Below are 13448 nucleotides of genomic sequence, written 5' to 3'. Positions count from 1 at the left end.
TATATGTTTGTAATTATTAAGAGTCACAATGATTTAATTGTGCTTAATAATTTATCTACAGTACATAATATAATACTAAACAAAGACATTTCATCATCACAATTACATTAACTCATTAAGCATAAATACTTAGTTTTTTAAGCTTTCAGAAAATTGTTTATAATTTCTTATTCCACCTCAGAGCTTTAGGTTTTATGTACTTATCTATTATTTGGTGTTTAACATATGATATTAGTTTACATCCATACTAATGCTGATCTTTCCAATGTTTCATGGCCCTGTAGCTAAAACTTCTACTTTCTGTAATAATTATATTTATCTTAGGAATTTCCGGCAAACATATACAGTATATCTTTTGATCACAATATAGTTTCAGAAATTATGAAAATATTAAGTAAAATGGATCAGAGCTGTTCTGTTTTTGTTGTCATTTACTCAGATATCATAGCTTTATTTATTATTTGAGTAGATATTTAACAGACTTTTAAAATGCTTTTTCTTAGGGAGCTGCTTTTAAATTTAAAGAAGGAAAGAATGTTTTGTTTGTTTACTGTGCAAGTGGAGGAGCCAGTCTACTTTATGTGAAAATCACAGCAATGTGATGTGTTCTGGTCCAGTGATTTTCATTTATTTTATGAGCTCTGCTAAAAAATAAATCTGAATGTTCAGATCCTTTCCCTCTCCTAGTTTCCCTTAGCAAACAACACTGATAGGCTCCTTGTAAATCATGCCAACTAGTGACCTATCCAGCTGAGCTGAAGATCGTTTTTGTGGAGCTTCTTCAGTAGCTTGTGTGTCTGGTGAATTGCAATGCTGTCAGTGTGAGGGTCCGGATTCAGTCCCAGGTTTCAGATGGATGGGCATTAGGTGATCTTGATCTCATTTACAGCACACATAATGTATACTCACATGTTCAGATTTATTATGTAGGGGCTCGTACTGAGATCGTACAATTAGATTGGGTGATCCTAGTTACTGTCTCTACAGTATTCTACATATTCTTTCCATAAATTATTGCCTCGCCACTCCTGTTTTCATTCCATATCTTAGAGATGTGCATGTTGGATTATTTAATGGCTTTAATTTTCCTTTTATGACCAAGTGTGGGATTCTACAAGCGTGTGTTCTGTGATCCTGAATGGCTCCTGCCTTGCAGCCATTGATACTGGGGAACACCATGGCACCCTTGATCTTAAATTGAATGAAATAGGTTTAAATATTAATTATTATGAAAGGACAAAAAAAAAAAGTGTGTCTTTACATTTGAAAGACTATGACAAGTAATAGCACACAAGTTATTTATTTATTTTTATTAATTTTATTACAATCCATACATAGCAGTCAAGTTTTTACAAAAAAAAAAAGAATTATGTTAAGAACAGATCGATCCCCACCCCTAACAAATTATTTTGACTAAGGAAATATCACTCTGCATACCAGACATTACAAACTACAGAGTTTCTGTCCTGTTTGGTATTTTTATTGTTATTTTTGATTTTTTAATTTTCTTCTATATTTTTTCCCTATTTTTAAGTTTTTCTTCCTAGCCATGACACGCACATAGAGAAAGACAGCACCTTCACGTGCAAGTGCATCTCGCCCGTTATTCCACCAACTCCCTGCAGCTGCATGAGCACACCCACGGAGAATGAGCTGGCCAACTGATTATTTATTAAAATTGCCATTCTTTCTGAGCCACGGGCATGCTATATCACACCCCCACAAAAGAAAAAAATCTGGTAAAACCTGCTTGTCAAGATATCTTGGCTGAAACATTTTATTTTATTGGGAGCACATATTTAAATTGGGGAGGCATGGTAGCACAGTGGTAGCCTGATACCTCTCAGTAAGAAAACCAGGGTTTACATCCCAGATCCTCCCAGCAGAGTGTCCCTTTCCCCGATTCTGCTTGGTTGTCCTACGGTTTCCTCCCACAGTTCAAAGATATGCAGATTTGGTAGACTGACATTTCCTAAATTGGCCCAAGTCGGTGGGTGGGGTGAACTGCCTTGCACTCTTTGCTAGCTGGGATAGGCTCCAGCAGACCCCTGTTCAGGACAAATTGGGTTAGAAAATGACTGACTGACTGACATTCAAATTGCTTGAGAAACTCAACAAGTTGTGATATGTGAAAAAAATATAATCCACTGCATAAAAAGCAGCATTTGGTTTCATATTATTTATTGTGTACCACAGCATGTCTTTCACAATGAACTCCAACTTAACACCCCAACCCCTAATCATATTTAGATATTACATCTAAAATATACAAAATGTTTGCTGTCAAAAATCTGTGTAAATATTCTTCTCTGTAACAGTACTATATATATTAATTGAGGTCATTACTAGATTAAGACATGTATTGAATGCTGTGAAGGACAGCAGGGAGTGGGATGTCCCGTCACAGATGGAGAATTAAAGGTGGTGAGAGGAAGTCAAAAGATTACCTGTTAATTCTCTAGGCTACTCAGGAGCAGCAGGAAGCTGTAGCCATGTGCCATGATTTACGCTGGAAATTGATGCTTTGCCTTTAAGAGATGCTGTATTGTGTACTGTTACGCAATAATAAGAAGAAGAGGAAGTAGAAGAAGAATGCATTTTATTTATATAATGAATTTCCCATGCTCATGGTGCTTGTCAGGGTCACGTCCATTTTTTCTAGGGATGGAGTCTCTGGGGTTTTGACCTTGACTTAATCAGCAAGCGGCATAAAAGGTCAGCCTTGGCCATGAACCTTTTTCAATCTGCAGATAAATCCTCGCTTCCTTTTGATTTATTATGTATTTAATCTCCTACTTTTGCCTGGTTTTCAACTAATTGCTTGTGTTTTTTTTTTACTTTGTTTTTGCTTCACATCTGGGTTTTGGTCGATTCTTTCGGTTTGCTCAGAAATTCGTTATCCTGTTTCCCAGCTGAGTCAGGACACTATGTTTCATACAAATGGAAGTGTACCTGACTCAGAGATGACCTTAAACCAATGGGCAGCCAACTGCACTGCTGTATAGAAGTAACCTACTACCCCTCAGCCAGGTGAGCTTCGCGTTAGGAGTGAAGAGAAGGCAAGGACTCTCCAGACAAAAAGATGGAGGAGAAAATGTCAGTACTATCTCTTAAGTGCAGGTAAAGGAGGTAGAAATTTAGGTAGGCAGCTGATGAAACATTGTATATTGTGGGGCAGGCCCCTGGTTGGTTTAGTATTTGTTGTTTTTCTTTTTAGGTAAATCTGTGCCCCCATATGTCCCTGAAAACCTTTTTCTTTAAATAAGTCTCATGTTACTAGACTTTTGAGGTTTTGACTTTTGAGGTTTCTGTGTTTGGGTCTGGCTCAAGAGTGTCTCCTAGTGGTTACAACATCCCTTATCATTAGTTTTCTGTTTTGTTCCACACTTTCTTTTTTATTTCAATGCAGACTGTTGAGGTCGTAAGTTGAGAATCAAAAACTCTGACTTCTGTAGCATTTCAGGGAAATAAGGAAGGGAAATGTGCATATCAGTCCTCATTTAATATTTATACAGTATGTTGTACTGAAGCAGATGACCAATGGTGCAGTCCTTATAACCCCTCTGTAATTCTGAAAGAGCTGCAACTCCACATGCAGCTATAAATTATTTCATGGTGGAATGTCCTAGAACAGGGTTCTCAAGTTCAGTCTTGGGGTGCCATTGTTGCAGGAGGTTTTCACACAAGTTTCATATTTAGAACACATTGACAAAGCTGCTCTGTGTCACATCAGCTGCTCATCTGCTTAGCATTCAGTGTCATATCCTTCGCACCTGTGTATGTGCTACTGTTCAGTAATAGTATTTGAATACAGTTAAGAGTGCAAACTCCACAGATAATTACCTATAAAACCTGTAAAATTAAAACCAATATTCTAAAGCGTTTGGATTACAGTATGGTCTATCTCATTCGTGTATTTCTTTGCTAGCTTGTGCCTTATCCACCAAAGAACTGAAACATTTCATTGTTCCCTTGGTTACTGAGCTCTTTCTGCGTTTTAAAGTTATCATTTGCAGCTGGAGTCAGGTCTTAGGTAATGAAATAAACAGTTAACGTTCTCCAAACCGGCACAGTTTGTAGATAAATAACACAGGAAGGTTCACTAGTATCAACTGTCGTATTTATGTTCAATAGCCAAATGCTGGATGATTTCAAACCTGACCCTTTCCACAGGTCAAAGATGTCAATTTTCTAAATCAAAGCATGAGAACAGCAAATAAAAAGCTATTTCCTTCTGCTCTTTTCTTTTGTTTGTTCTACTTAATCATTTCAAATTTTTTGACTGATTTTGTTTAAAATGCTGTTTTGTTATGGTTTAATGTGACTGTTCACAGATGTTAGAAGAGTGTACATAGTGTGACAGATTGCCGGGGTCATTACCTGGCCGGGATGCCTGGAGGGACCGGAAAGGGACAAGAATAGCTTCCGGGCCACAAGGGGGCAACTGCCCTGGACAAAGAGAGGACCACGGGAAAGGGACAAAGAGGTTCTGGCCTGTTGAGAACCGTGGCCACCGCCAGGGGGTGCCTTAAGCCTCACTGGACCTGGGGAACTGTCACTTCTGCCACACCAGCCAAGATGGCGGATGAACCTGCCAGGGACACCCGGAGTGCTTCCGGTGCAAAGGGCAGCACTTCCGCCACACCAGGAAATACTACCGGAAGTCAAGGAGCTTGGGTTGGGAGTGGGAGCAGGAAAAAACTCCCGTGAGGAGAATAGAGGCGGCTAAGGACTGAGATATAGAGAAGTTCATTGTGGGGATTAATTGCTGTGTGTTCGTGTGGTGTTCAGGACTGAAACCTGTGTTTATTTGGGAAAAATAAACTTGTGCTTTTGATAAAGATGTGGTTTCCAACTGGTGGTGTCCGAGTGAGTCTCACAATAGTAAATTCATCAATCAGAAACATAGTTTCTGTGATTAGATGTAGTGCAATTGAGCAGCAACAACATTTATTTATATAGCACATTTTCTTACAATTGATGTAGTTCAAAGTACTCAACAAGATGAAGAAAGAAAAAAGAAGAAATATAAAAATAAAATTAGGTAATACTAATTAACAAAGAATAAAGTAAGGTCTAATGGCCAGGGCGGACAGAAAAAAAAACTCCAGAGGGCTGGAGAAAAAAACAAAATCTGCAGGGGTTCCAAGGCCACGAGACTGCCCAGCCCCAACTAGGTATAATCTGTTACTATTCAATATATTGACCAGAATATTTCTTTGCTGTGTCTCAAGTAGTCCGAATAATGTGGAAATGATTCCTGGTTCTAAATAGCCTTTAGCATAGCTGGATTCTGAACGTTTCATCAAACGAGTGCCAGGATGGATAAACTGCATAGTCACTTTCTCCCCAGTTATCTCTGTGAAACCCACGGGTGTGTACTGAGTCTTCTCTTGTAATCCCTCCACGCCCATGACTTTATGACAACCAGCAGGTCCAATATCGTTGTGACATTTGTGGATGAGACAACTGATGTGGTCTTCATCTCATCTCAAATGGGGAAGAGTTATTGTGTAGAGAGGAAATGAGAGCCCAGACATGTTTAGGCCAGGAAAACTGCCTTTCCCTCAGTACTGCCAAGACTGTTGATTTCTGGGAGAAGAGTGAAGTAATATCTTCTATTATCATTGATGGGTCTGTTGTGGAGATCCTTAGTGTGCATATTATGGATGACCACCAGTTTGCTATTATCTATCACTTGCTTTTCTTTTGACATTATGTGTTTTTTATGCAAGTCAGATAGTAAATCATTAATATCTACATTATAAACATTTGCAGTTTGTTAATTAATAAGTAGTTTACTATAGATTTATTTTAAAATCTACTTCAAAAAAATGAAGCATTATATTAAAAACTTTTGATTTTTTTTTTACTCATCTCAGACAACATTAGGTTCAGAAAACATAGCTATTTTATATTTTTCTTTCTTGTGATAGGCACTGCAGTTGCTTTGGATTAATCATACATTTTTTTACCTATAGACTTATCATAAATTTTGTTTTCACTTTTGGCTTGCAATTCTGGTGTTTTCTCTGCATGTTGCTATTGTTACATAAGCTAAGTAAAATGTTAAAATGAATTGCTATTCCGGTCTAATGAAACTTTGCTTTACGTACAAAAAATCTAATTTTTTAACTTGCTCTGTGCTACTTCTTTTATTTTATTAATTTTTAAAATAAAACTATAAAGTACAAGAATAATGTTGGTATAGAACTGAAGGTGATCAAAAGATTATGATCATAAGATAATAAATTACTTATGTTGTTAAATAATTTGCTTAAAACTTTTTCTTTGAAATATTAAAAAGTCAGTGAAAATCTGAATGATAAGTTAATGATAATACCTTTCTGTTGTTTTCAGAAAGTCATTTCCTTCCCAGCATGCAACTCTAGCATCATTTGCAGCTGTGTACGTTTCAGTAAGTAAATCAAACTCATCTTTTAGCTGTTACCTTAATTTGTGTATTTCAGTAATATACAGCACATATGTATTTTTGTATAATTAAAGCTATAACTTTTTAAAGTTTTTTTATGTTTATATATTTAAAATTTAGATCATCAACTATGCTTAACTAGAAAGACTATAAAATAATGGTTACTTTGTAGACATGCATATTGCAATGAAATTTAAGAAATGCTAAAACATGACTAGATTACAAAACTGTACATACCAAAAACAATACATTATTAGATTAGTTATTATTAGCTTTTTTGATGAAACAATGGTTAGCACTACAGTGTAGTTTTTATTTTTAAATCAGTGTGGGCCTGATTAGTTGGGGACTCTTAATAGGTCTGGTATGAGTAAGTGTTGCTGCGTGCATAAATAAACCCCCACTCTATGTAATGCATTACAGGGGCTATGCTACTGTATGTGTCATCAGCTTTCAGGATATACTTAATTTCCCCTTCATTCTCTAGAAGTATAGGTTAAAAATGGATGGATCAGAGAGTTTTTAAGTAAATGAATAATAAATCCATGGTGTAATTTTAGATTAATAACATTATTGTTATACTTTGATATGCTTTAAGTGTAACACATACATTTTTTTAAATGTTTTTTCCAGATGTATTTTAATGCAACTTTAACAGATTCATCCAAGCTTCTTAAACCTCTGCTGGTATTTTCCTTCATTATTTGTGCAATAATATGTGGGCTCACCCGTATTGTCCAGTATAAGAACCATCCTATTGATGTCTATTGTGGATTTCTTATTGGTGGAGGAATTGCTGTGTATTTGGTGAGTATTCTCAAATATTCATACTTCGATTATATATATAATGAAGTTAGTGTAGGGCTGTGTCAGCGTGCACCTGGAGAGGGAATAAAAAGGTTAAAGGTGGTATCAACGCTGAAAAGGAATAAAGGTAAAGAAGATGGCATACCGGGTGAAGACTATACCTTCTTTACCTTCTTTTCTTTTTATTGTGGAAATAACTTTCAACATTTTCCCCCTATTTATGTACTGCATTTACACCGATCAGCCCCAACATTAAAACCACTGACAGCAGAAGTGAATAAAATTGATTATCTTGTTAAATTGGAACCTATAAAGGGTTGGAATATATTAAGCAGCATGTCAACAGTCAGTTCTTGAAGGCGATGTGTTGGATGCAAGTAAAATGGGCAATCATAAGGATTTGAGCAACTTTAACAAGGGACAAATTGTGGTGGTTTGACAACTGGGTGAAGTATCTCCAAAATGACAGGTCTTGTGGGGTGTTCCCAGTTTGTAGTTGTTAGTACCTACCAACAATGGTTCAAGAAAGAACAACCAGTGAACTGATGACAAGGCCATGGGGCCCCAAGGCTCGATGATGCGTGTGGGGAGTGAAGGTTATTCTCTCAAGTCTCATCCCACACAAGAGCTACTGTAGCACAAGTTTATGAAAAATAAAATGATGCCCATGAGATAAAGGTGTCGAAACAAACAGTGCATTGCAGCCTGCCACATATGGAGCAGCATAGCCGCAGACCAGTCATAGTGCCCAGGCTGACCCCTGCCAACCATTGAATGTTCCTATAATGGGTACTTGAGCATCAGAAATGGACCATGGAGCAATTCAAGATGGTGGCCTGGTCTGATGAATCATAATTTCTTTTAGATCATGTAGACCGCCAGGTACATTTACGTCATTTAGCTAGGGATGAGAAGGCAGCAGGATACACTGTGGAAAGGAGGCAAGAAAGCAAAGGCAGTGTGATACTCTAGGCAGTGTTCTGCTGGGAAGCCTTGGTATTCAAGTAATCATGCAGGTTCGTGCTCGCTATTTTAGTAATGCAAAACAGTTTCTCTAAGTATGGTGACATATAAATAGATTTGTTAAAATGTAACAAAAACTGCTGTAATAAGTATTTTATGGAAAACCCATTTTGCCCAGTTGTTCTACAGATTCCCTTCCATTATTCTTCTCATGTTTTCTGCCACAACAATAATCCACGTCTTCTTAGGTTTTTTCCCACTTCAGCTCCATCATTCTGTAACGTTTTATACTATCATTCCTTTACCTCTAAATTTTAACTCATGTCACCCTCCTTCTTCTCACTATATGCCTTTTAACCATTACATTAGTTCTTTCTATCAATGTTGGACTCTTCAACTGTGCACTTCTAACAACTAATAAATCTTCTCTCAGTTTTTTCTAACTTTGCTTCAGATTCTGCTTTCATTGGCCACTTCTGATTTAAATGAGCAGTTTTACAGTTCCTCACACAGCTTGCATAAAGTTTTTCCCTTAAAAGCTATATCAGTATTTTGTTAACTTGGAAAAATTGAAAGATCCCAGGACTTTTTTTGGTCATTTCACTCTTAATACCAATGCCTAATCTTAAAATCTGTCTGTTTTCACCATATTGACTCTATCTGCATTCAAAGTAAACCTACTTCCTGAAGACTACTTACAAGAAGACGTTCTTCTTCCATATTTGTAACACACATATCACATCCATGCACCTATCTCACTTACAAATCCTGAACCTTTGTCTTCAGCATTTACTTTGGTCTTTCCTGCATTTACTTTTAGTATTTTTCATTTTCATAGCATTATCCAATACATTATACTCTTCACTATGCTTTTACAGTTGCAGTAGTCCCACAGATAGATCCTAAAAATATTGGTATCATAAAAAATAATGAATTTTTCAACAAAAATTAAGCCAGAAAATGAAGATAATTTTAAACGCCAACTAAGATAGCAAATTGGTATCTGTGACTAATACATTATATTATACACTGTACATTATAATAAAATCCATGTTCAGTAACCTAGATTTTTGATTTTTTTTTTGTTTATTTTTTAGGGACTATATGCTGTTGGTAATTTCCAGCCCAGCGAGGATGGTATAAATCAGCATAGCCAGCGAGATCCTTTAAGGTCTTTAACTGATCTGAACCAGGATTCAAGCAGACACCTCCAAGGCAAAAATGGCAGCAGCAGTGATGGTATCACCTCTCATCATGCTGAACGCATTCTCAGTCGTAACCACAGAGAATCCAGCTCCCTGACCAATCTGAAGCGAGCAAGTGCAGATGTAGAAATCATAACTCCCAGGAGTCCAATGGGAAAAGAGAATATGGTTACCTTTAGTAATACTCTTCCCAGAGTACATACACCTGCCCTGGATGACTCAGCACGAAGAAATGCAACTATTCATGCATCTATGGATTCTGCACGTTCAAAACAATTACTGTCTCAGTGGAAGAATAAAAATGAGAATCGTAAATTGTCTTTACAGGTGATGGAAACAGAAGCTAGCCATTCTCCCCAGAGAACCATAGAAATGAGGTCTAGCTCAGAACCAGCTGGGGTTGGTGTAAATGGAGAACATCAGGGTCCAGTAGGTCAATATCTCAAGATTGGACCTGGGAGCACAACTCTGCCAAGCAACAGCAGTGGCATAGCCGGAGGAGCTAGGGTATCTATTCAGTCAAGGCCTGGTTCATCACAGCTTGTTCACATTCCAGAGGAAACTCAAGAGAATGTCAGTACATCTCCAAAAACTAGCTCAGCTAGATCAAAATGGCTAAAGGTAGCAGAAAAGAGTGGAGCATGCAGAACTAATAATCAGCCCAGAATTATGCAAGTTATTGCAATGTCTAAGCAGCAAGGATTGTTACAGAGTAGTCCCAAGAGTTCAGATGGTAGTACAGTCAGCTGCACGGGAGCAATAAGATACAAAACATTGACAGATCAGGAGCCAGGAAGTATTGTTAGAGTAGAAGCTCACCCAGAAAATAATAGACCGGTTGTTCAAGCTCCATCAAGTGATGGATCTGGTTCATGGAAATGGAAGGGGCAAGAGAAAGGAAGCATTCGGCAGTCATATGAGTTAAATGATCTCAACAGAGACTCTGAGAGTTCAGAATCACTGAAGGACAGCTATGGTTCCACAGATAGGAAGAGAGCCAATCCTGAAAGCAGTACTGAACATCATCATCATCATCATGGGATAACAACCATAAGAGTGACCCCTGTGGAAGGAAGTGAAGTTGGTTCTGAGACAGTTTCTATTGCGTCAAGTTGTGACTCTACCCTGAGAAGGAAAGGCAATATCATTCTAATTCCTGAAAGAAGCAACAGCCCAGACAATACCAGGAATATCTTTTACAAAGGAACTTCTCCTACCCGAGCATTTAAAGAGTGAGGTATTAATTTATGTGGCCTTGTTTTCTTAATTTACATGAAATAGATGAATGAATCTTTCACTCCTCATTTCTGTTGGTTAAAAGAGTGCCAATTCATTACCCTTGAGCCTAAGTGGATTAATGTTGCTGCTTTTCTAAAAATAAAAGGAACAATTCTGCATTAAGGAAATGTCAAACCTCATTACTTTTGTGTATATATATATATATATATATATATATATATATATATATATATATATATATATATATATATATATAATATACAAAAAAGGTTGAGAGAGAGTGAGAGAAACAAATAGGGGGAGTGTATGCTGTATATATTAGTGTTTACATATATATATAAACGGTAATATACAGTTATACAGTATATAAACATGAGAAGCACAAAAACATTTATAATGAAGAGTTTGCTTTGACCTACAATATTTATCATATTTTTAATAATAATCATAATTAATCCCCTTAAGAATACTATTTCTAGTGATGCCATTAGAAATAAGCTTTGCTTTTGTTTGCTCAGTAAAGAAAATTACATAACTTTACTGAATTTTATTCTAAAATGCATATTTCAAATTGTTAATTTTTCTTTTATTTTTTAAATACCACATACAGTATGTAATGCTCATTACGCTCAAAATATTTACCAAAGGGTGGCTTGTCAAACAGCTTTCAAATCATAGAGGATTCTCCCTAATATTTGAAAACTTAAATGCTTTTCATTGTACATATTTATACAGCAGGTGCTATCACACCTTTCTATATATATTTAAAGTTTATCCACTGCCTGATAAGTAAGTACTTTCTAAACTTTCGTTTTTGTTTACAATTCTCAAACTTATTTCTAAATTGGAAAACTAATTGGGGGTTGCATTTTTGAAATATGAAAAAAATAGAATCATTTCAGAAACTTGACTTTTTAATCCAGTACTGAATGATTAATAAACATTGTAAATCAGTTTTCTTTTTATATTGCCATATTTACTTTTCATTACTCTTTGTTTAATATCCCTGTGTATTGTGTGTTGTGGAAAATTTACATATCTTCATATTTAAACAATAGAACTTTTTAGGATAAAGAATAGTCAAAAATATTTTAAACCTTCATATTCAAGTATTGAATATATAATTTGTAATTTCCTAGGTTGTCTTTAAAACTCATATATGCAAAAAAAAAATCAAAAATGTACAATTTATCATTATATACTAAAATGATATGAAGGTTTTATGCCCCAGTGAACACTACAGTATTATTATCCCCCTCAGCTGACCTTTCTCTTAGAGCACATGCTAAAATTGGATTAAATTAGGAATATATTACACTGGTAAATATTTTACTTGAATTGTTATTGAACAGTAAAAAGTAAGTAGCCATTTGTTTAAAGGACGTACAGTACATGATATGAGTGTGTGTATTTATTTTTTCAATAAATGGAAGGTGGAAAGACTTTCAAGAAGTCAAATAAATGTCACTAAAACCAGCATGGTGGAATATTAGAATTAATATAGTTTTTGATATGTAATTTTTTTTCTTCATTTAAATAGAACCGAGAATAACTTTATTACTTACTAGGGCAAAGTTTTTTTTTTTCCTAAAACAGTTACATTAAAAAAATTTGTAGTAGTTACCATTGTTGCAGTATTTTCATGTGTCATATTAAACTAGTCCAACTTTAAAGAATATATATCACTCATAATAATTAGCAATGTTTTTATTTAATTTAAAGTTGTTTTTCATGATATATTTCCTCTGTGCAAAAGTTAACATAAAGGTTAAGTTAAGAACTAATTATATAATTTATACAGAATGATGGAATATAAAAATGGTTTCTAGATATTTTAGCACATCTTTAAAAAGAAAAAATACGTAGAATATTCTGCTAAAGAAAGCAATTTTGTGTGCTAATAACATTATTTTTTATAAAGGAATATGTAAAAAACAAAACAAAAAAACTAAATGATCTGGTGAATTTATATTATTTTTGTGGTTAATCTACCATTAGAAATACTGTATTATCACGAACAGTGATTAAAAGTCTCATAAATTTTAATGTGTGCCAAAGGCTATTTTAATAACAGCTTAACATTTCTTTGTTAATATCTACTTCTATTTTATTTGTTTGTTCTTTTTGCTATATTCAATGATTGCTTTAAACAATCATCTAAAACATCTGCATGCATATTTGATATTAAAAAGCTTTTGTAATTGATGCCTAGGTACTGTATGGCATTGACTGCTACCTTAATTTATACTTTAAATAAAAAATAATTCACAAAGTAATTTATACCATTGTAAATAGATATTTGTTACGCACCAGAATGAAATATATACCAGATAATTTGATATGATACTATAGTAATAAGGAGAAAGCTGGACTAGTGATTGTTCAATGGAATTCTGCATGTGAAAAGGAAGATATAAGTTCAGATTTGTGCATTAGGTATTGTAAGACAATGTTATGCAATGTTTTAACAGTGAACATTTGTATAATGTTAGCTAACTTGATCAGTAGGTGTATTCAATCAATGCCTTGTAAGTAAGCACTGTACTGTACTGTACTAATCACAATCTTGTGAAAACTATCCAGTAGGTGAAGAGGACTCTAGTCTTATGTGAAAAATAACACTTTTGTGTAAATTGTAAAGATCTGGCAGGGTTTCAATTCAAAATTGTACTTTGTCATAATATTAAAATAAATGTTTGCTATTAAAATAAATTCTGTTACGGGAGATTTGTAAAGTGTTTACATCAGATTTGTAATTTTAGTTGTTGCTTGCACAGAGTGTACAGGGGATTAGAGTCAGA

General features: G+C 35.1%; 1 protein-coding gene across 2 annotated transcripts in view; it reads left to right on the top strand.

Annotated features, from left to right (window-relative positions):
• LOC120514937 (2-lysophosphatidate phosphatase PLPPR4-like) overlaps positions 1-13448 on the top strand; it is a 201362-nt gene that overhangs the window by 124582 nt on the left and 63332 nt on the right. Inside the window, exons 5-7 of one of the 2 annotated variants that reach the window (XM_039735594.1) lie at positions 6361-6418; positions 7067-7240; positions 9301-10645. In XM_039735594.1, coding sequence (XP_039591528.1) covers positions 6361-6418; positions 7067-7240; positions 9301-10644 — 1576 coding nt within the window. In that variant the 3' untranslated portion in view covers position 10645. Of the gene's footprint in view, positions 1-6360; positions 6419-7066; positions 7241-9300; positions 10858-13448 lie in introns of those variants that run through there. The other variant, XM_039735595.1, reaches the window with a different exon arrangement.

The sequence above is a fragment of the Polypterus senegalus genome, chromosome 14, assembly GCF_016835505.1.
Source record: "Polypterus senegalus isolate Bchr_013 chromosome 14, ASM1683550v1, whole genome shotgun sequence".
Lineage (NCBI taxonomy): Eukaryota > Metazoa > Chordata > Cladistia > Polypteriformes > Polypteridae > Polypterus > Polypterus senegalus.
The sequence above is the reverse complement of the archived record's forward strand: the minus strand, read 5'-3'. Positions and strand labels throughout refer to the sequence as shown.